Raw genomic sequence first — 24,874 nt, 5'->3', positions numbered from 1 at the left:
AAGCCTCCAATATTACTTCCAGACTAGTAGATAACTGACAGGGATCTTGATTTTGAGAAGTCAAAGCAAATTAATGATATTTGCAAAAATGGGTACTTTACTTTTTAAAGATGAAATATATACAGAGTGTTTATTGCTTGTGTGATTTCATTGTGTTCAAAATACAATGTAACTTAACTCTTGAATATCTGTGGCATTTTCATCATAGTTTTTATTGATTTTGTGAGTTATTAATGAATTATGATTATCCTAAATACATCTACTTTTATCTACCTGTAATCTTTATTAACTACTTTCCTAGTTTATTGCCTGTATTTTGAGATAATACAGAAATCAATAATAAAAGATAATCAGATAACATTAGAATAAGTTTAGTGTCCTGTGAATAATACTTCTCTAACTGAGAGACTCGGGACTTGTAAGAGTACAATAAGAAGTCATGAGACATGAGCATGTAAAATTGCTTCAAGAGTCCAGTAGTCTCAAGGATTTGTTGTAAAGGAAAACTTGCACAATATCTTTGTGAAGCACAACTACCAATACATAACCCACTGTAAAGCCATCAAGAAGGTAAAAAGAAATTGTGATACTAAAATAAATGAACAGACCTTAAATGAGTAGTTGCAATGAAATACAACAGGCATTTTATGATGTACTCACATTAAAGGAATCAGCTTGTCAACAGTTCCTTCATCTTGACTCAAGTTTACTCTAATTCTTCCCTGAACCTGAAGCTACTTCATTGTCATTCCTGTTGTGACCAGTTTTGACAAGAGTGTTTTACTTTAGAGTGGCTTATGTACCCTGACAACAGTTATGTATGCCTTGGAAAGTTTCCCATTCTCATGTTAAACAGAACCAAGCAGTTGGAAAGGTGTTTGCTTTCATAGTCCTTGGGGAATCCCTAGCCTCCAACTTTTGAATTTTATTCACGAACTCAATAATAAAGAAAATAAATTCCTTTTGTACTTAAAATGTTTAGTAATGTTTGCATTAGTATTTTACATGATTTGAAAACATCCATGTTCTAAGATGAGTCACACGATTTGAAAATATCCATGTTGAATCATACAGTGTGTTGCTATAGCAGATAAAGTCAGTAGCAGTCAAACCTGATGACCTGACCTACTTGTTATCACATGGTGCAAGGAGAGACCACTTGCTTCAAGTTCCTTCTGACCTTCATATATGTGCTATTTCATGAGTGGGAGTAGACATGCCTACATAATATGTACACACACACACACACACTAAAATATTTATTCATTTTTTGGGGGGGAAGGGAATACACTATTTTCATAGTTTTATGGGAGTATAAAAAGGTAAAAGACATTTACTTTTTAAAGAAAGAGAATCTTTAGTTCTACAGTTCACATATACATTTGGACAATGATCTCAACACCTACAAATGACAATAGCACCATTTTTAAATTCCTGTTTTTTTTAAATTATCTATTATTAATTATTATTTATTTACTTAATTATCAGCCCATAGCTATGGCTCATAGAAATAATTTTAATATAGTTTCTATAATTAGTATTTTTTAAAATTCATTTTATGGAGAATACTAACAGTGATCACCATTATGTTTTGATTTACACAAAAATAGTGAAATTGCATTTTAGCACTTTACATAGACATGAAGAATGCTTTAAAGGATCTAAAATCTTAAACTTTTCACCATGTAATACTGCTTTATTAGTTATTCTCATTTTGTACAGTAGTTATCCAGACTAACCACATAAATCTGAACTTTTATAAACCCTAACCAATTTTTTTCATGCAGTCTTCTACTGATGATCACATTGCTTTTACTTTCTGTTTATTCAAATTTTCAAAAGTCTACATATAACTGAGAGCATACATTTGTGTGTGTGTGTGTATGTATATATGTATGTATGTATGTATGTATATATGTTTCTTCTTGTAGCACCATGCCATCCACATTCAATATTAGCATTACGTTCTTCTGTTTCCATTGATTATAATCCAATTTCAAAAGAAAAGTTGGCCCTGAGAAAACATTGTTGACCAAGAACTGGAAGGTCCAAGAAATTCAAATTCAGAAATCACAGAGTAATTCTGTTCATTGGCTTGAACAGAGGCGTGGATTCAAAACCACCTGTTGATAGAAAATGAGAAAAGTCACATCCCATGATAGTAAGGTTGATCCTAACACTTTGTTCTTAAATGAAAACATGAAAGCTAGAGATAAGTGGATTGAGTGAATATAAGAAAGTAATGTATGGTGAACATGAAATAACATGAGAAGAGATGGGAAATAGCAGAGTGAAGTTCGTGTCATTACTCGTAATATGCACAATAGTGAGGCAGGTGTCTCTTAGGTTGAAGGCCTTCCTAACCTACAAAATGATCCTTTTAGAGTAAATCCTTGAATAGTAAAGAAAGAAAGAAAACTAACACATCATATTGAGGAAATAAAAATGAGCTGTGTTGTTCCAGGAATAGATATTTTTTGTTTTGTTTTATTCACTTTGACCCTCAAAGACATATTTATTTCTCCCATGCCTTCTCTTCTATGAGTTCTTCTACATAAGTGACAATAATTTCTGTTATACTTCATATTAATGCTTTATTTGACAAACTGAACATTGTGCCTGTTTTATCTAGTGTGTGTTTTTGTTTGTTCATTTTTTTTTTGTTTGTTTGCTTTTGCACAAGTCACAGTGCAGGTCAGATGCATATATTGATATCATTCACAACATTTAAATATTAACTCAATGTTATAGACATGGGATTATTATTAGTGCATTGTTTACTGTAAAGAGAGTATATATAGAGAAGTAAAATATAACCAATGCTAATGCCAACACATAACTTCTACTAAAATATTTTTCTGTAAGAGGCTATATGCCTAGCATATTATCTCACTTAAACATCACAAAATTACCAGTGCTGAACTTTTATATTAATTTTACACATGAGGACACTGGATTTTAGAGAGGTTAATTGTCAGAGTTAATCTTGTATTCATAGCTAAAAATATAGTAATTCATACTCCTAATTATCAAACTATGTTCTCAATGTGTAGCCCATTAAATATATGCTATAAATTTTCCAAAGAGATGCAGAAACTACATTTTATATAAATTCTACTTTTCTTAAACTTTTAGTATAATGACTTTTTTGTTGTTTCCTTTTGATTATTGTTGTTTTGTTTTAAATCTAAATAATTTGTGTACTGCCAAGTGTGAGGTGCCAACACTTGTAGATCATGAACTTAAGGTCATTTTAGGCCAAATAGTGAGTTGGAGGTCAGCCTTGGTGAGAGGAAAGCCTGTTATAGCAGTATCTGCAGATCAGTGCCTTGTTCAGCTATCATTAGATAAGCTTCTTCTTAAAGCAAATCAGAGTAATAACAGAGGAACAAAACTGGACAACTCACAGAAAGGTTGAAACATTGGAACACTAAGTTCTAAATGGGAGGTCTTCATCAACCTCCTTTCTTCATGACTTGGGAACCTATGTGGAAGGGGAGGCAAAACGATTTAAGAACCAAAGAGATGGGTTGTACCAAGGGAACAGTGTTTTCTAAACATAACAGAGCTGATGAACTATGAACTTGTGGCAGCACACATGGTACCTACACATTTTCAACCTGCAAGGAGTTCTTATAATGCATGGAGTAAGTGGGTAGGAGTTCACATTTCTAACCAAGAAACTCACTCCAATGTAAGTCTGTTCCGAAGGAAAAAAAATTTCCCCAAAGAAGTCTAATTGTGTATATATTAACCATAGTAAAGTGTGGACTCAGTGTCTAGTCACAGATAGCCAACACAAAATGAATTAATGGTGTGCTTGTAGACTTTTTGTCTCATATTTCTTTGGTAATTTTTGTCTTACTTATTTTATTTGTTTATTTGTATTTGTTGTAAACTATATTTCTTGATTTTTGTTTTTATAATTTGCATTTATATTTCTTTTTCATTTCTATTTTATTTTTTCCTGAGATTTCTTTTCCTTTTTTTCTTTTTGTTTGTTTGTGTGTGTGTGTTTGCCTCTTTGTTTTCTAAAGGAAGAGATAAATGATAAATCTGTAATTGGTTTGTTGGGAAAGGTGGAAAAGATCTGGGAAGAGTTAGAGTAAAAGAAACCATAATCAGAGTAAACGGAATTATAAAATAATGTTAAAATTAAAGATAAAAATTATTTGCAAGCAAGCAAACACATAATTCAGACCCTTAATATTTCTACATGTTCCAATCAGTCTTTTTGCTTCTACTTCTCTTCTCATTGTTAAATTTATCATCATTATCCTTTTTTCTGTCAAGTATATTTTTCTTTCTACAGACATTATTAGAGAGAAAAATAATTCAAATTCTCCATATTCTATGCAATAGTCACTTTAAATCTTATTTTTATTGATATCATTGTGGAGTTTATTGTTCTTTATCATCGTCTTATTCCTATACATTTCTAACTCTGGCTCTTTGGCATTACAATTGGATATTGCTCTTTTTATCATCACAGAAATTCTACTTCCTCAGAATGTGAGAAGAATCATGCTATATATGCATTAAAACAAACTTAATTTTATATCTGGAGCAGGTATTCTTGTTTTCTAAACTAGTTTCTATGCATTTCATATACTTGCATTCAAATAGTTATTAAATAATCACATCTTGATATCCATTCTCAGTTTTTATTTCTCCTAGTCATAGTTTCTTAACTGACAAATGTGCATAATATTATCACCTCTTTTTCTCATGTTTGGTCATTGATTATGAGGTTTTTAGAGCTCTCTATCTAAAGATCATTAATAATGTTACTTCTCTATTTAATTCTTGAGTGTGTCTATAAATTTTTTGAAATTCTGTAGTATATTCTATAAAGCAACAGAGTATTTCAAAGGCTAAGAAAATGAATTACTAACTATAAATTTCATATTAATTATTAATTTTCTAACTGAATGAGTGAAACATAAAAAATAAAAATTAAAAGGATCTTTTGGAGTTATGGACTAACAGTTTATTGTCAAACATAAGGATCTAATTCAGGCAACACTGTTTGAGAGAAAGTAACAAAACTTCAACTATTAATTGCCTAATTACACAACTCACAACTGCTTCCAAAATTAAGACAAAGGAGGGATAAAAGATAACCAGACAAAAGATAAAACTTCAAAGCCTATAAGAGACTATAAGGTATGGAAACTAATATCAAACATATATGATATATACATTCTCTTGAAAAATCTACATTTTTAATATATTTGAAGCCATGAATAAAATGAGAAATCAAATCATCATAATTAAGGTATGTCAGTTATGAAACTATTAATTCCAAAGGTTTAATCCATCAATTAATGTCAAAATTCGCAGAAAGTAGTAGATATGTGGTGAAATAATTCAACATGAACAGCATGAAATTTGGAGAAATAGATGCTGAGTGGCAGAGCAAACTACAGGTTATCTAGTTTAGAGTGTGCCACCAGCCTTCATGCCTCTGTCTATGGAATGCAGGGATTAAACTTGTGTACTACCATGCCTAGATCTGAACGTTTCTTAATTCCTTTTCACAAGATTTACTCTTTTACAATATTCACTCACCATTGTGACTAATGACACCCAGGTAAAATGGATATTCCCCACAGTAATACAACCTGTTACTATGATTTGGGGTAGTGGCCAATATCTTCTTCATTATTGATTTTCTATAGGAACTGTCATCCATGAATATTGCTTTCCTAAGAGTCACTTTTTCACAGACGCAAAATAGAATAATAGGCAAATTGACTATGCTATTCAATGAGCAGTAACAATACCACCATGAAAATATTTTATTAACATTAAGATGTTTGGTAAATTGTTTGACTTATTAAAATTACTGATGATACATATTTGTTATCAATGATATATATTAATACTTGATGCACAGCTAAAATAAAAAATAATTCTAAGAATGAATTGTTAACTATTCATTTAATAACATTGTATACCTAAGTGGTTTTCAGTGTCTTCCAAAACCATTACTAAGCATCATTTTGCAGATACATGAAGGTGTTTTGTGTATCTTATCAAATAAAAGTTATTGACTATAGTATATATTTTAAAATTGATTTACTTATCTACATTCCAAATGTTGCCACTTTCCTAGTCCCTCCTCCAAGAGTTCTTTCCCACCTCTGCCCTCCCCTTTACCTCTGAGAGGGTGCTCAGAACAACACAGAACAACAAACAATCAATCAAACCACAAAATGAAAACAAGAAATTAACATAAAACAGTCAGTTTTGAAGGACATGGACAGATTGGTGTGCCAAGGACAGACCATAGACAGAGAGGGAAGAGAATTAGACGTTCCCTTGATCCAAGCATTCCTCTAGTAGGAGTCAGAAAGGAGGCAGGACATCTCCTGAACTTGTCTTGTCCCTAGGAGAGCTCTGAAACAGCTTACATTCATTTTCCTTCTCTTTTGCAAAGGCACCCCCAGATAGTTGGAGAGGACTGCTTTTCTCAAACCCATTCTCTTATGACTCAGGTTTAACTTATCTCTATTAAGGGTCCAAAGACTAAAAGCACCTATGAGAATTACCTTTGCTTCTCTAGATTATAGCATAGCTCTAAACACATACACAAAACACATTTGACCATTTCCTTGTCCTTCTACAAGATTTATTCTCTGCTGGCCCAAATCTTTGTAATAATCTTGGAAAGTGCTACCTACGTGCTTCCATCTTTTAAGAACAATGGAACCTTCAAGAGGAAACCATAGGCAATCTCTTTAACAAAATCAAAAAAAATGCAAGCAAATCATGTATTTTAACTTTTATCTCTCATGTCTTTAAAGCCTTTTCAACCCTTCCACAAATAATTCATGGCTACTCAACGTCTGTCTCATGATCATCACGAACTTACCAGGATCTCTAGTTGTGGCGGCAGGTTCCCATGCAAGATGTTTCTACACAAAATTTGTTGGCTGACCAAAAACAGAGTGGTGATCTTCACTGGGCCCTTTGTACTCGAGTCTCACACTGGGCACCAGCTGCCCAGACCTGCAGGACTTAAGCAACAGGGGTCTCAGGGAAGGGAACAGCAATGACAAATTTGGGATCAGGAGATTTGAAGGAAGGAGACAAGATAAAAGTTCTGTTCAAGTCTCATTTACTCTTGGGAAACAGGGGGCTTATAAAGCTGAAAACCACAAGTGGTATTTACCGAGGTATGTGGGTCAAACCAGTATTATCGCTTGGTTACACATTAATTTAAATGGAATATCCCCATTGTGAAATGTCCAGAAAGGAATATCCTCATTTTAAAAGGTCCAGAAAGATACTGGCCCAGGGACTAGATGGAGGCTGAGATGCCAGGGGCTCTTGGGCCCCAAAAGAAAATGATAGAAACTATGTCAACATGAGGCAACTAGGACTATAATATATATGATATATGTCATATATGTGTATATATACATATAATGATAAATGTATATATATATATATCATATATTAATTTGTCCTACTTTAAATGTTTATTTTTTTTATTTACTTAACATTCCTATAAAATCTTCCCCTTCTTCCTCTCTTCCCAGGCCCTCACTCTCATCTCCTATCCCCCATCCTCCTGTTTTGCCTTAGCATATCAAGTTTCAATAGGACTAAGTCTTTCACCTATTGAAAGTAGTCAAGGGAGTTCAGTTAGGAAAAAGTGATTCAAAGGAGGGCAATAGAGTCTGGGACAGACTTGCTTCTACTGTTAGGTGTCCCACATGAAGAACATGATGTACACTTGTTACTTATGTGCCAAAGTAAGGGTCAGGAAATCACTGAAGGAAGACCCCAGACTCAGATAGTATGCAAAGACACAGAGCATGTATTCTGCAGAAACATCTATCATACAAAGATTACCATTGTTCAGAATGGCAACATCCACAGAGACATTGGAATACCTTTTATAACAGAACTGCTTAATTGTTTCTGAGATAGCAACAGACTTCTAAACCTTAGGACTCATTCCAAGGTGTTACAGAAAACCATTAACTGAGGAAGATATACACCACAGTACCATAGTTGCAAATACAGGAGATAAGATATTGAATGGGTTTGTCTAAACAAAACTTCAAGAACAGATTAGATACAGTTATAAACTTCATGACCCTGTAAACTTGTAACAAATGGTCAATGTTTAGCCAGATATTTGCTCTCAGTGTATATGCATGTAGGCATTCTCTGTTATAATCTCTTATTCAATTTATAAGAGAATGTGCAAACTTGCAGTGAGCTTTTTACCATAGGAACACATGCTCTGAGAGTCTAGCAAGTACTGAGAACAAAGGGCAGAGATAAGTCCTCCTCCCTTTTCCTACTGATTTCTTTAGCCTTCTGCTCTGTCACTTTGAGATGCTAACCAGGGGCTGCAGCTTTTAGCCTTAAAGGGACTCAGTCAGATGAATTAGCTGCAAGAACAAGTACTCAAACTATACACAAGCAAGTGGCTTGTAGCTTAATTTCTGGGTGGAGATAAAATAGGGTATGAAAAGTGAACACCTCACCAAAGGTTTGGTTTGTCTCATACATGCTCTCTGGTGGCTCAGTTTTTGTGGGCCACTATGGGCTCAGGTTAGTTGATTCTGTAGGTTTTCTTGTGGTTTTGTCCTTGACCTTTCTTAAGCCTTTAATCCTTTCTCCCCATCTTCAGTGGGATTCCCTAAACTCCACCTAATGTTTGGCTGTGGGTTTATGCATCTGTTTCCATTAACTGTTGGGTGAAGCCTCTCAGATGTCAGTTATGCAAGGCCCCCTCATATAGCAGAATATCATTAATAGTGTGAAGGATGGACTCTTTCTCATGGCATGGGTCTCAAGCTAAGCCAGTCCTTGGTCGTTCAGTCCCTCAATTCCTTCCCCATCACTACCCCTGCATATCTCGTAGGCAGGATAAATTGTGGGCAGAAGGTTTTGTGACTGGGTTAGTGCCTTACTCTCTCCACTGGAAGTCTTTTCTGGTTGTAGGAGATGGTCGTTTTTAGTTCCATATCCCCCATTGCTACCAGTCTTAGCTATGCTCACCCTAATAGATTCCTGGGAGTTTCAATTGTTCAAGATTTCTAGCTCATACCAGAAATACATTTCTCCATTGCCTTTGCTAGTACTTGTTCCCCACTTTTGAACCCTCCTGATTCCCTCCCCCCACCTTCAAAACCCAATCCCCTCCCTCTATCTGCCCCTAATGTCTCTTTCCCATTCTCCATGAGATTCAAGTGTCACCTATTGGGCCCTCCTAGTTACTTAGCGATTCCATGATTAGAAACAGCTTCAGTTCAGGAGTTGAGGATATGTCTATTTCTCAGCAAAATGATAAACACTGGGACCTTCAGGACAGCCCTTCAGTGTATGGTAAAGAGTTCTACATGCATGAGTCAAAAATATATAATTTCTCAATTATGCAAAAAATAGGGATACAATATGAATTATATGAGGTATTTCATGAATCTTAAGCTGTACTGTGAGACAACTTGCTAAAAAATTATTAGGGAAGGAGATAAAGAGATTAAGGGAATGGTGATTGCCAGAGAACCCACCCTGCTAAGTACCCACCCTGCTAAGTGTTTTCATTTATGTTTACAAAGGCAAATAGATTCCGAGTTCAGGATCAGCCAAGACTTGAGCAAGATTTGGCTCAAGCATGGTGGCAATGGTAATTACAGGGCAGGGTTCCACCCAGCTAGCTGAGCATCTGTGCTCAACAGAGGCAGGCAAATTTCTGAATTCTTTTGCAATGTTAAAAGAAAATAAGTGTTTGCTGTCATCCAAGAATCAAAGGGTGGGGGGGCTCACAGAATATAGATTTCAAAAGGAAATCTGGAGTAAATGACTGGATTGATATGTAAAATAAAAGATCTTTATGGCCTGTACCAAAAAATAGCACAATATTCCTTGATCATGTCTTTTTTTGGTTCAACTTTTCATAATAAACATACACACAGACACACAGACACACAGGCACACAGACACACACACATACACACACACACACAAACACACACATACACACACACACACACACACACACACACACACACACACACATACAGAAGGACGTGGACAGAATAGCATGCAAGCAGAATGTAGAAAGAGAACTCTCCAGAGAGAAAGCAGAAAATGGAGAGAAGCAGAGTGGAAAAGCTATATCAAGCAGCACACAGGTTGTCAATTAGGATCCATGATTTGACTTCGAGTACTTCCCACTGTTCCCAGGTACTCCTCTCAGAGCCCATCATCAAACCAAGGCTGGCCCTTGGCATTGTCTCCAGCTTCTGACTATTAATAATAAAGCTGCTACGAATATAGTTGAGCAAGTGTCTGTATGTTATGGTGAAGCATCATTTGGATATATGCTCCAGGAGTGATATAGCTAGGTCTTGAGGTATAACTAGTCTCAATTTTCTGAGAAAATGCCAAATTGATTTCCAAAATAGATGTACAAGTTTTCATTTCCACCTGAATGGAAGTGTTACCATTGCTCCACATCCTCACCAGCACGTTCTGTTGCTTGATATGTTTTTGAAATTATAATATTGATAAGTAATTCAAAGAGAACTTTGTAAATAATAATCTAGTTAAAAAATGGTACAGTGTTGTAACCACAGGTAGTGTGTAGTCAATTGAAGTGATTATAATTCTTATATCATTATCACAATGTTCTAATCTTCAGACACAAATATGTATACGATACAAAGTTATTAGTCTTTCTAATTGGTAAGAAGCTAAGTATCTAAATTCTGAATGTATTTTTATAATAGTGATTTTCATAAACTATCATGCAACTAATAACTTACAGAAATTTGTCATATATACAGTTTAGTACTGAGGTCAAAATATAGCTATACTGGTATGAACACAATGATGTTTCACATATAAATATTATTCCCAAATTCACATGTGATTTTTCAGCTTCTTTATGGCATTTTTAATATCTTTATTCCTCAGTGTATAGATTGCTGGATTCAGGAGAGGTGTGATGACTGTGTAAAACACAGCTAGAAACTTGTCCACCCAAGTGATGCTGACTGGCCACAGATAGATGAAAATGCAGGGTCCAAAGAACAGCACAACCACTATAATATGAGAAGTACATGTAGAGAGCGCCTTTGATGAGCCATCTTTAGAGTGAAGCTGAACAGTTAGTAAAATATAAGTGTAAGAGATCAATAAAAGTATGAAACAAGTTGTTGCTAAGACACCACTATCAGCATTTATCACTATTCCCAGAGTATCAGTATTCATGCAGGCTAATTTCATCACTAAAGGAATATCACAGAAAAAGCTGTCTATCACTCTAGGTCCACAGAAAGGCAGATCCAAAATCAGTATCAGTTGACTCATGGCATGTATAAAGCCAATGGTCCATGATATCACAACGAGCCAGATGCACTTCTGTCTGTCCATGATGCTGCTGTAGTGGAGTGGCCTGCAGATGGCCACATACCGGTCATAGGCCATTGTTACAAGAAGCACCATCTCACCTCCTCCAAAGAAGTGCACACAGAGGATCTGGCTCATGCAGCCCCCAAAGGAAATGGTTTTGTTATCTTTTAGGAGGTCAGTTATCAGTTTGGGGGTGGTAACTGAGGAAAGGCAGAAGTCAATAAATGATAGATTAGCTAACAGAAAGTACATGGGAGAATGGAGATGATGATCAATGATGATCAATATCACTACAAAGAGGTTGCCTACCACAGTCATCATGTAGAGGGTGGAAAATGGCAGCAGGAGCAAGATCTGTAGTTCCTTTGAAGCACAAAGTCCCTGAAAAATAAACTCAGACACCACAGTCTGGTTTGCTTCTTCCATTTACCACAAGGTGTACTAATGAGTTGAGAGAGACAAAGCTGAACTAACAATTCCTGAAATAGAAACAATAACTTCATGATCATAGTTAACTCAGCAGAAAAATATTTAAATTGACATCTTAGTATTATATGGTACTCAGATTTTAAATAAGTTTGAAAATAAGTATTTATAAGTATATATACTTATAAATACTTATAAGTATATATATATATATACAATATTTATATATTGTGTCTCATCAGGAAAGTTTCCTAAAAATTGTAGAAAGATTGTTCCAAAGCTGCGCATCTAACAGACGATATTTATAGGTATCAAAATGAGCACATTGTTTAAAATAGTAGTAGCAAATATTATCTTTTAATTTTTCCATTCTTAAAAATCTGCTCTTTTTGAAATAGTTTTCTTCAGTGAATATCTGAAACTTTGTTAGAATTTGTTTACTTGACCACCATAATCCCATAATACCAATCTGTTGGTATATTTCAAACATAAAAACACAATTCCTAAGCACAAGCTTATCATTGTCTGTGTTTGAACAGACAGAATCAAACCATGTCTACTGTAAATTATGCAAAATTTGTTTGTCAAATAAATTGATAAAGGTATTAAAACACATTGTTAGCATTATATCTTTCCTTAAAGTTTTGACTTATACATTCAAGTGTATTTGTCAACAGTTATATTTTCCTAGGCCTGACGGATGCTACTTATTTTCATATGCTAGAAGAATTTCAACACTAAATAGTGAGATTTCATATACTGTTCTGAATAATTGTTTAATGAAAGCTGAATTCCCTGTGTCTACCTTTTTTGTGTTCTTCCTACTCTCTCATTGTATGACAATGGAATTTTAAGATAACATATAGAATTGGTGTATTTGCAGTTAATTATTATAATTCAGTTCCCACACAATTTTGTCTTCTTCCAATTTCTTTTACCTGCTTCTTTACTGCATTGACTGTAGAATGTAAAGTGTCCAAAATTCCAAATATAATTAGATAATTTTAGAGTAAGGTAAATATCCTGTCATCAGTATAAGTTCTCAAGGGATAGACTTATAACTTGTCTTTTTATAGAAAGGGCTTATTTTATGTGAAAATATAAAACTACTTTAAATTTCCAGAAATCTCATCGTTTTTTGGATAGGTAAACTTATATAATATCTTGGAAAAATAGAACAATCAAAAATGCAGATGCAAGACTCCCTGAGTATCACTAGTGTAAGGAAAGGTGATGTTAACAGAGAAAACAACTTTTAAGTGAGTATTTGTCATGGAAAATTATGGTAAAACAATCTCTTCAGGATGTACTTACAGTGCAGAAATCACCATCTCACGCAGGTCCTCTCAAGTTGTTAATGATCCCTGTAATGGTCCTCTAATCTGAAACTGTACATCACAATAATGTCATTTCTACTGTGACCATTGTTGGCAAGTATTTTACATCAGTGTGGCTTTATATACACTTACAAAAGTCACATCTGCCTCAGAAGCTTTCCTGCTGTGCACTTTAAATGGAATCAAGTCCCTGGGGATCCTGGACTGAAGACATCTCTCAATACTTCATCATTTTGAACACTAGATTCTTGTTAAATAGTAAAATGCAAGATGAGAAAGTTTAAACAAAATATGATGTATGTTGGCTTAAGTGTGGAGAAACAGAACTCTTGTATATTATTGTTGGCAATGTATAGTGGTATAATAACTAAAAGTGATGAAAGATTGTTCTTTAAAATTAAAAATCAAACTACTTTAAGCCCACCACCCCATCACTTGAGATACATCTGAAATGAAAACCGTACTTGAACAGTGCATATCCATGTACTTTGATCTATTAATTGCAGCATATTTTATCTACTGAAGTATCTATAACAGAGGAACCAATAAAGAAATTGGCATATCTATATCATAAATATATATGATATATCTTTATATATATTCAAATATGTGTACAGATGCACTCATTATAAAATATTATTATTGGATCACTACTACGACTACAATTACAATAATAATGAATACAGTGGTGTTATTTATGATATGTAGTTGAATCTTAAAGATATTCTGTCACAGAAGAATAAATGCTGTATAGCTTCTACTTACATGAGAAATTTAACAAATGGACCTCAGAAGTAGAGAATACAGTAATAGTCTCTAGGGGCAAGAGAAGAAAGAAAGGATGTATTTAGGAAATATTTGGTTATTTTGCAAGAATTAATCCAAGAGATGTGTTTTATAGCATAATGCCAATGGGTAGATGGTAAAGGGGATGAAGTGCTTCCTATTCAACCCTGAGTAGCTGAATTCACATTCCAGACCATACATAAAGCCAGATGTGGTAGCACAGATCTATATAGGTACCATTTCTATTGCAAAATAGGAGTTGGGAAGAGGGGGGTGTTTTGGAAACAGAAATCTCTGTCTCTGTATCCAACTGAACCTCTCTGTCTCTATCTGTCTCTCTTCAATTTACTTTACATTTTATATATGTTATGGCAATGTACAGTTTACATGGTGTATAATGGGCCAGTGAGACATGTAACATCACTTGCTGCCAAGCCTGGTAAACTGAAGCTTAACTAGGTCCTGTATGGTGGAAGGGAAAAACTGACTTCTTTATGTAGTCTTCTAGCCTTTACACATGTGCTGTTGCATGAATACATATAAACACATACACACAAGCCTGCATTCATGCACAAAACCACATAAATATAATAATTTTTGAAAGATAACACTCATGCTGCTTGTAGTTTTATGGTTGCACATATACATTTATACAACTATTATGACATCTGATAATGACAACAAAGCCATTTTTTGTTTCTTCCAGACTCTCTTTTGATTCTTTATGGTCAACTCATGCCATACCTGTACCTCAGGCATACAATATTATTTCAGTTTGTATAATTTTGCTTTTATTTTTAAACCAATTTCTGAACATACTTAAGGTGAACACTATTACATTTTGATATACATACATAGCATAAAATTGCATATTAGTAGTCAACTTAGAGGTTGTATGGGAATTAAAACATTTAAAAATTTCTTCAACTTTCCTTCATTTAATACCTCCCTTTTAACTAAAATTTTAACTTAGTACTTAAGTTTTGGAGTTATTAGCCATATTTAACTGTGGAATTATATATCATTTCCAACTTTCTCTCCAATCTAATATTGACCACAGTTTTAATACTTTTCCATTAATTCAACTTTGAAAGCCTTTGCATGTAAATGAGAGCATACCTGATATACTTTTTACTTTGTGTCTGGCTTTCATTTAGTATAATGTTCTACACATTCACCATGGGCATTTTATTCTTCTTTTAAAAGGTGAGCAGCATGGCACAATACTTTCCCCATATATACTATGTACTCCACATGTTATTTATTTTGTATGTAGTAGTATGTATGTCTTCCATCATATCTGTATCACATATGCCTTTACATAGCAATCATTTTAGGAATATTGACACAGGAATTTTCTTTGCAAGTTGCCCAAAGTTAAATTAAACTCACTAAGTAGCCCAAGTTCAAGTACTTGAAACACATGGTGATCTTGCTTCAGTTTCCAGAGCATTGAAATCAGAGGAATGTACCACCTTCTCCTGCATATCTAAGTTCACTTAAACATTTATTTCATTTTATGTGTATGAGTAGGGTTTTTCCTGCATGTATATATGTTTACTATGTGTGTACTAATGCCTAAAATGACCCGAGGAAGACATGAGATCCCCTGAACTGGAGTTATGGACACTTTTGAGTATCCTGTAGGTGTTGCCAGGTCTTCTGCAATAGCAACAAGTGCTCTTAACTCCTGAGCCATCTATAGAACTTTATAAACTAGTTCTTGAGGACACACCTGTTGATTCCATGACACAGCTCTTGTGAATATTATTTTAATAAATAAATATGAGATTGTACATCTGTGAGATGTATGTTTCATTTTTTAATGTTTATTTAACATATGATTTTTGAGTCATATAGCAATTCTACTTTTGCACATCTATATATATGGTACATGTGACTGTATATGTGTATTAATATGTGTGGGCACAGATGTATGTGCAGGCGCACATTTTTGTATGAGAACCACTGTGCAGGCATGAATTATAAATGGTATTGGGCACTTCCTGTCATAGAAATCGAGGCAGAGTCTCTTGCTGAGCCTAGCGCTCACCGTTTCTGCTAGTCTGACGACACAGCTCCCTCTGGGTATTCTCTCCTTTCACTTTCTGCATGCACTGTCCCATCTGAATTTTATGTGGATTTGGGAGGCTTGCCTTCTCTTATATGCAGCAAGCACTTTATCTGTTTTGCCATTCCCCCAGTACTGATAGTTCCTATTGTAATATTGGAGAAACTCCCACATTATCATCTATACTGGCTTTACAAGTTTGTATTCATATCAATAACTGAGACCGAAGGAAGGACTATGCAGAGACTGCCCCATGCGGGACCCATACCATAATCAACCACCAAACGCAGACACTATTGCAGATGCCAGCAAGATTTTGCCGACAGGACCCTGATATAGCTGTCTCTTGTGAGGCTATGCCAGTGCCTGGCAGATACAGAAGTGGATGCTCACAGTCATCAATTGGATGGAACACAGAACCCCCAACTGAGGAGCTAGAGAAAGTACCCAAGGAGCTGAAGGGGTCTGCAACCCTATAGGAGGAACAACATGAACTAACCAGTACCCTCTGAGCTCATGTCTCTAGCTGCATATTTAGTAGAAGATGGCCTAGTAGGCCATGATTGGGAGGAGAAGCCCTTGGTCTTGCAAAGATAATATGCCCCAATACAGGTGAATGTCAGGTCCAGGAAGCAGGAGTGAATGGGTTGGGGAGAAGGGTAGGGGGAGGGTATAAGGGACTTTTGGGATAGCATTTGAATTGTAAATGAAGAAAATATCTAATAAAAATTTGTTTGAATAAAAAGAGAAAAAAAAGTCAAGATAATGAGAAAAAAGAATTCATTTTCTATATTTTTTCCAGTAAATGATATATATCCTTTTTGGTATTAAATGTATGAGATGTTATAAGGTTCCATGGCATCACAGCTTTGGTTAATGTTTTCATAGTCACATATTATGTTCACTTTTGATTACAAATTTCTTCTTTCTGCACGTTGGATTAATCAATGCTGTTGTTTGAGCAACTTCCTTGTTTTAAGTTTATTCCATCTTATGCATGGCTATTTTTCTATTTTTCAGTTCTGGTTATCTTTTAGGTTTTATCTAATCTATAGCTGTTAGGAATAAAACAGTGTAAACATGCCGGTGCTTGTCATTTAAAAAAAAAAAAAACCACATTTCCCTTATTTGGTAAATGCATAATCCTGAACTTGCTGTATAAAATAGTTAATTGTAGATTTGACTTTATTGGTATTGTAAAGAATGATGTCTAAATATGAGGTGAATAGCCTGTATCAAATTGGAAAGTTTTCTAAGGGCATTTATTACACTGTGTGAAAGTGCCTTAAATGTGATGTCTAATTCGATATGGACTCAGCATAAAAATGTATGTAGTATTTATACACAAAACACATCTCTATCTTAATATCGGGAGGAAATAGTTTATTCTAAATACAAATATGAGAGACCATAACCCAGGACCATAGTTTATTGCCTAAAGCCATGATCCAATGTGATAACATTTTCATGAAGTGTTTATAATACCAGAAATATAGATAGTCAGTCATATCATCAGTGTATAAGGAAAGTACATTAGTGGGAACTTCAGGTGGGTCATATTGCTACCAAAATGACTAATATGCTATCTGATGATATGTTTTGTGTTAGTGAAAGCTAGGGGTCTTTTTGTGTATTTCAAAGAACATTTAACTAATACTCACATGGCTGGATATTTTGTTGTTGCTGATGTTTTTTAACTTTGAACTATTCACATTTCATGGATTGTTAAACTTTCTTTTTTTACAGCTTTTTTTTAAATTAGGTATTTACTTCATTTACATTTCCAATGCTATCCCAAATGTCCCCCATACCCTCCCTGCCCCACCCACAACCCACTTCTTGGTTCTGGCGTTCCTCTGTACTGAGGCATATAAAGTTTGCAAGACCAAGAGGCCTCTCTTTCCAAAGATGGCTGACTAGGCCATCTTCTGATACATATGCAGCTAGAGACACGAGCTCCGGGGGGTACTGGTTAGTTCATATTTTTATTCCACCCATAGGGTTGCAGACCCCTTTAGCTCCTAGTTACCCTGATTTTAGATGATGACCTTAAATTTACTTGATGATTAGCCTATTTTAATGTAGTTATCATCAAGTCTGACTGACTGCTTTTCTAGTATTTCTAAAGTGCGCATAGGAAATTTTGTAGGAGATGTATTAGGCATGGCAAGAAAATAATATGAATTTTCAAAATGAAGAACTACTCTAGATACCTTATCTTACACTTGAAATGATTCTAAATTGCAGCATCTCTATAATAACCTTTAGGGTAAATCCAGTAGAAACTAGTGATATGTTACTTTCCAATGATGACTCTGAAATTTCTCCACTGAATAAGTTTATTCACATTCAATTTTAAAGTCTGTGTTGTTTTGAGAGAACACAGCCCAAATACCTGGAGACACTAGTGCTAAATACAGAACAACTTATTGTGATGATTCATTTACTCACCCAAACAAATCCGGAGTTCATTTCTGAACACGAAGGACTGATACTACGTCTTCATTGTGTTCAAATTATTACCAAGTTAAAATAGAAAACAAATGTATTCATCCATAATGCTTTTTCTAAACAGTCTGTTTCTCATGACACACCTCACGGGTGGCCTCACCTAGACAGCTTTTGGAAAGTGTGGATTGGAGACAGCCCCACTCTGCTTCTGGTAAGATACTGCCTCAGTTTCAGAGCTTGCCTATACTTATCAACTGGTGCTATGTATTCCTCAAAATGCCAAGATTACAAACTCTGCAAGTTTCACGGGCCTTTGAATCCTTCCAGCGTTTAGAGAAGCAGGTGCCTAACTGAACCAGCTGCTAGAGAACAGTGGATGCTTTGGGGGGTGGGGGGGGGGAACTGATTGAACTTTCAGAATTCTGCCAACGGAAACAACAGTGGACGATGGCAACTGGGACTGAGATTTCCTGCTTGCTTCTAGCTGCAGAGCCCATCTGAGGACTGACCCTGTCCTGTGTGCACATTCGGGATGGAGCTCTGGTCCCTGTGCTCAAGGAGCTTCCTGGTGGGGCCACAGGTACAGCCACCAGAGGAAAGGGGATTAGTGATAGCTCTCAGAGAGGAGAGCAGGCTGTCCTGGGCATTTTTTAAAAAATGTGGCATTTTGTTTTTTGGATTTTGTTTGTTTGTTTGTTTGTTTGTTTGTTTTTTGAGGTGGGGTCTTGCCACATAACTCTGGCTAACCTGAAGCTCTTTATATAGTTGAAGAACTCACAAAAAACGTTGTTTCTTTCTGTGTCTCCCAAATTCTGAGATTAAAGGCATGTGGCTAGTTTAATAAACTGGTTGTGTGTGTATATATGTAAATGAATATCTTTCATGAGCCGCATGTGGTGTTGCATGCCTTGATATCCCAGCACTTGGGAGGCAGAGGCAGTCAGATCTCTTAAGTTCAAGGACAGCTTGGTCTAAAGAGAATTACAGGGCAACCAGGGTTATACAGGGAAATGAAGTCTCAAAAAAAAAAATCATTCCAAGATTGTAGTGTTCATCAGTGCAACTATTCAAGTGTACACTGTAACAGGATTGTTTCCCATTTATCTGGATAAAGGTCCAGCTGCCACTGGTTGACACTGACGTCATGACATAGACAGTACTTTTTATATGTGCACTGTAAGAGGTTTTGTAATACTTTTTTTGAGATTATGATTTTTTCACTTATTGAATAATGTCAAATTTGATGTATTTTACAGTCTATGCATTTTAAGTTAAGCTGCCTGAAGTGTGGTTTGAGACATGTATGTTTATACTGTAAGCAATGGAAGACACTAGGTTTTGTCACCTGCTGCTGTATTTGGAAACAAAGACAAATGTTGCCTGAAGAAGTAATTATAATTAGAAGTAGGCTATTGATGTGATCATTGATATTTTTGAGGTAAACATGTTTGCTTTTGTGCGTAATACCTGAAAGATTTTTTAAGAAAATGTATTTTCCTGAAAAAAAAAAGTACAAATTTGTGTATTCTACTTTCTCAAGGGAACAAAATCAAGGCATTATTAGTTTGTGGGAATGCATATAGGTTGTGAGGTAGATAAGGTGCAGTTGGCAAGGTTATATAGAATGTGTCTCAGTGGAACCTTCTAATATACATTTTGATGTACATTTTTAGAACACTCATACTAAACATAGTCAGCAAAATCTGCTACAAACAGCCCTTTTGCTTAATCTTCCAATTGCTATTCTTATATCTTTGTTTCTGAATGTATAGATGACAGGATTAAGAGCAGGAGTGATAGCAAAGTCAGCAATGAACAGGTATTTGTCGATCGATGATGTGGGGAAAGGCCACACATAGAGAAACATGCATGGAGTAAAAAACAGAACAACCACAGTGATGTGAGCTGACAGAGTGACAAGCGCCTTTGACAAGTCCCCTGAAGACCTTTGCCAGACTGTGACCAAAATGAAGACATAGGAGAGAAGAAGCAAGAAGAAGGTCCCCATGCTCATGAAGCCACTGTTGGCAGCAACAACAAACTCAAACTTGTCTCCATCAGTGCACGCCAGTTGTATGATCCGAGGGAAGTCGCAGTAAAAGCTGTCCACTTTGTTAGGACCACAAAAAGGCAGGCTCACAACAAAAGAGAACTGTGACATGGCATGGACCACTCCAGTGACCCAGCCAGCAATTACAAATGAAATGCATATTCTAGGGCTCATGATGCTCAAGTAGCGCAGAGGCTTACAGATGGCTGTGTACCTGTCAAAGGCCATGGCTATGAGCAGCACCATCTCCACTCCTCCCATAATGTGGATAAAACAGATCTGAGTCATGCAATTGTGGAAAGAAATTACTTTGTGCTCTTTCAGAAGATCTGAGATCATCTTGGGAACTGTAGTGGAGGAAACCCACACATCGTTCAAAGACAGGTTGGCCAACAGGAAGTACATAGGTGAATGTAAGTGAGAGTCAGCAATTACTAAAATGACAATGAAAAGATTTCCCAAAATGATTCCGATGTAGAGCATAGAGAATGTTACCATGAGAAAAACTTTAGTTTCCCAAGAACTAGAGAGTCCTAGAAGCACAAACTCAGAAACTCTGGAGTCATTTAGTTGATCCATCGGCATGAGCAGTTTCAATTCACTTGATGTGAGGAAATGATGAAAAATTGTAGCCTATAGTATAATATTTTACATATTTTACATAATTTTACAATTATGAAGCTCCTTTGTTCTCCTAATTTCAAAATCAAGAGAAAAACACCGTCTGAGTTGGCTAGCAAAAGTAAAGTAAATTAAAAATGTTAAAGTTATGAGGAATATAAATCTAAAGAAAAAGAAACATGACTATGGTAGAGAGAGGCCAATGACATTCTTTGTATTTTGTGACCAGATATTTTCTTGTAGTAGATTTGCCTTTTAGTATTTCTACAAACTTTCTCTGAACTCTTTCCTAGAAGTTTTCAATACCTTATCAGTCCAGGTGACAGAAAAAAATTCATAGAGTATGTTTTTGGACTACTTTGCAAATTATTCTTTCATGAATGTATTATTCATGAAATTATTATTTCACTGGAGAAATGGGGGTTTATTTTCAACATTATTTTTAAAACACACTCCATCAGTAGACACTTCATTAGTAGAATTTTGTAAAATTACTTAAATATTTTGGTTGAGTTGTATTAGTTGTACTCATTCCTGGGTATACTGGATTTTGAATACATGCAGGTGGTGTGCACAGATCTAAAGACGCCTTTTTAAAATTCCCACTTCCGTGCTTGCAACCACTGTTGATCCCTGTTGTAAAGTCATATCGAGTTTTTAGCATTTTATGCCTACAATGAAACATTGAACACATTTTCTGTCTCTGACATTTCCTTTAATTCAGCGTTTTGCACTTTTATCTGCTATGCTATAAAATGATACAACTCATTTCTTTGTATGACTAACATATAATTGTGGGTTGATTAATTCCACATGTAAGCTGCTATAAATAGCATTCATAAATATAAACAAACATGTATTTCTTACATATCCTGAATTTGCCTTCTTATAATACAACCCAAGGAAAATAGTGGATAAGTATAGACCAAACTTTTTAAAAATTTTCTGAGGGCCTCTATGATTCAATACAACTGCTATATTAACATTCTCACCAACAATGCATACAATTGGACTTTTACCCTACTCTTAATGAATATTCGTTACTTTTGCAGTTTGATGATAGCTCCTCTAATGGATGGAACTGTCTAAAAGCCCACCACTCAGTGTGCATGCTGAGCAACTTCATCAAAGCCAGCAACATTCTTTTTCAAGATTTCTTCTAGTGATGTGACAAAAGTAAACTCTCCTTTTTAAGATTTGTTACAAACTAGGTTTTCTGTAGATTACAACTAAATGCATTCTGGCCTTTTCTTGGCCAATTTTCTTCAGATTTTTCTGCAACATCTTTCATACTTTTTAATATGCTAACCCTTAATATTTGGCATGACCTACTAGCACTAACTGCTTCTGTTTATTTTTGTTAGCATCATGATACTCAGTTTAAATAGTATCTATCCACTACATTATTTGCCTGTAGCTTTATTGTTGATCTACAAGTAAAATGTCCAAAGTTCAATATGATTTACTCATGAAAAAAACCTTTCTTGAGTTTCCAGTTCATCTGCAAAATCTGAGTTCATAATCACATAGTTTTACCAAAGCTGTTATTATCTTTATCATTTTTCAGGGACACATAAAAGGGACATACCACAGATTTTGGCTCATGATATCTCCTTCCAGATTGGCAGGTTTTACTTTTAAGCAATTTCAATTGTTGACTTTTTGTACCCGCTGTTGCTGCTTTTGGTTTCCTTTGTTCATAGTTGTCCATAATGAACACAAAGAGTGATTACGTTGTTTTCCTCATGTTCTGGCTAATTGTAATGTGTTTCTAATTAATATCAAATAGAACTGCTGAAAGTGCTTGATGAGTCAAGGCCCAGAGCATATCACATAAAACCCTGAAAAGACATTAGCACAATGTGATTTAATACATTATTTATAAATTATTATAAATTGTATTAAGTAAAAAATCAACAATTCAGTAATTATAATAAGTTTTGCAGACTTCAAATTGAATACAGTGCCTTGTATAAGTTAGGCAAGGGTTCCACAATGGCTGTATCCTGCCCATCCATGAACTCATTATTGAGTTAATTTGCTAAGCAATTGCTACCATAAAAATCCAGATATTAGTTATAAAATAATATAACAGGAGTATTGATTATAATTGAATTCAACAATTTAGGATTATATACAAAATAATAATGATTAATAAAAGGAAGAAACTATGAGCACTATGGACTAGTAATCTTTGCTGCATAAAGATAATTTAATTCAGCAATGATTACAGAACCAAAGAAAGAATCATTTGAAGATCACAGAATGATTTGCCTCAAGAAATTAATGTCAAGAAAAGGAAAATATTTAACTATCATTTTTACTTAAAAACACATACAACATAATTAAAATACAGTAAAAGGATAATATTGATAAAAATAAATGACAGTTTACTCATTCACTTGAAAAATTTGAACTTCTGAATCATATTTAAGAACTAAATAAAATATGAGGTCTAACCCTGCTGATGGGTAAAATGAATGATTGTCATAAAATAATAATTACCTCCACAGTAATCTATGGGACCCCTTACATGGTGTGTTTGCTAATCTTGGATGCCTTCTGTTATCTTAAAAGAAGACTCAGTTTCCATGTGAGACATAGAGGTCTTGAAATTATATTAATTAAACTGTGATAAATTAACCTAAAATTAAAAAGAAAAGTGTAATAAGCACATCAAACGTTAGATAACTATGAGATTATTTAAAGATGTTGTGATTTATTACAGATATTTTGGAATATGAATGAATAATAAAAATCATAGCTCTCACTGGTTGTTATTAAATGCAGGTCAATTATGAGACCGTGGACTTCTGAAACTCTTATCAGATGTCTATAAAAAATATCTCTGGGAAATCAGTGGTCTCAAAATTATAATATTTTCCAGAATAGACATATGTTAATTATGTATGTGTGAGTTTCTGTCTCTGTTTGTTTATTTGAGTGTATGTATGCTACATGTATCCAGAAGTACATAGAAGCCAGAGGGTCTTCTTCAAGAGCAGTACCATTCCTGACCACTGAGTCATCTCTTCAGCTTCAGAAATTAGTTTTAAATTTTTAAGTTAAGAATTTTTTTAAAAGTCAGAAGAAACCAGTTCCGGCTTGTTTTATGATTCTTCCTGAGAGGATGATAACCCTATAGCTTCTGTTGGGCTGAAATACTCTCAGCCTCAGTGATGGGATTGTGAGTCACAGTGAACCCACAAGGGAAAGGGGATCCATGGAAAACAAACTTTTGAAACTCCAACCCTGCTGTTTTATTTTGTGTATCTATTTTAAAGGAAATGAGATTATAAATGTCAGAAAAGATGTTTTTCTTTATTTTACATTAATATTTATTTCTTAAAATATCAAATAAATGAAAATACATTAATTATTCAAGAATATAAGAAGATAATGTTTATTATAGAAATATTTATTATAGAAATAGGTTTAGACATTGTGAAATGCATCATAATTAGGAAAAATGCTTCATTATAGAGTTAGGGAGGAGACCTCTTATTTTATTATGGAGGGCAACTGTATTGTACCCAAATACATGTTTAGGATTCATCTAAAATTTGTACCAATTCTAGGAATATAGTTAACTAATTGTATCTTACCTCTTTATCATAAAATTTATTTGGTATACTAAGAAGAATTATTGCTTATAACTTAAAAACAAATTAGATGAAAATTAGCACTGGAAAATTTTCATATGAGCAATTTCCATCACAGACCAGCCTACATCCTCCATCTTCACTTACT

At 34.7% G+C, this 24,874-nt stretch overlaps 2 protein-coding genes across 5 annotated transcripts in view; both read right to left on the bottom strand.

The window, feature by feature from the left end:
* Positions 1-13,339, bottom strand: part of Olfr1280 (olfactory receptor 1280) — a 60,182-nt gene extending 46,843 nt beyond the window's left edge. The window contains exons 1-3 of one of the 4 annotated variants that reach the window (XM_006499567.1): positions 13,278-13,339; positions 13,123-13,196; positions 10,855-11,861 (exon numbers count right to left, since the gene is read on the bottom strand). In XM_006499567.1, coding sequence (XP_006499630.1) covers positions 10,891-11,808 — 918 coding nt within the window. In that variant the 5' untranslated portion in view covers positions 11,809-11,861; positions 13,123-13,196; positions 13,278-13,339 and the 3' untranslated portion in view covers positions 10,855-10,890. Of the gene's footprint in view, positions 1-6,877; positions 7,319-10,854; positions 11,862-13,122; positions 13,197-13,277 lie in introns of those variants that run through there. The other 3 variants (XR_001782758.1, XR_866283.2, NM_146908.1) reach the window with 3 other exon arrangements.
* A 6,807-nt stretch (positions 13,340-20,146) lies between these two features.
* On the bottom strand, positions 20,147-21,088 carry Olfr1279 (olfactory receptor 1279). The gene has a single exon (NM_146393.1). It carries the CDS (start codon positions 21,086-21,088, stop codon positions 20,147-20,149), a length of 942 nt encoding a protein of 313 aa, NP_666505.1.
* Positions 21,089-24,874: the final 3,786 nt, after the last annotated feature.

This window comes from Mus musculus, chromosome 2 (genome assembly GCF_000001635.26).
Source record: "Mus musculus strain C57BL/6J chromosome 2, GRCm38.p6 C57BL/6J".
Classification (NCBI taxonomy): Eukaryota; Metazoa; Chordata; class Mammalia; order Rodentia; family Muridae; genus Mus; species Mus musculus.
Note: the sequence above shows the minus strand (reverse complement) of the source record. Positions and strands in the feature narration are given on the sequence as shown.

Bases quoted from the DNA above. Each gene is read 5' to 3' on its own strand.
- Olfr1279 (NM_146393.1), bottom strand. From the start codon at position 21,088: ATGCCGATGGATCAACTAAATGACTCCAGAGTTTCTGAGTTTGTGCTT.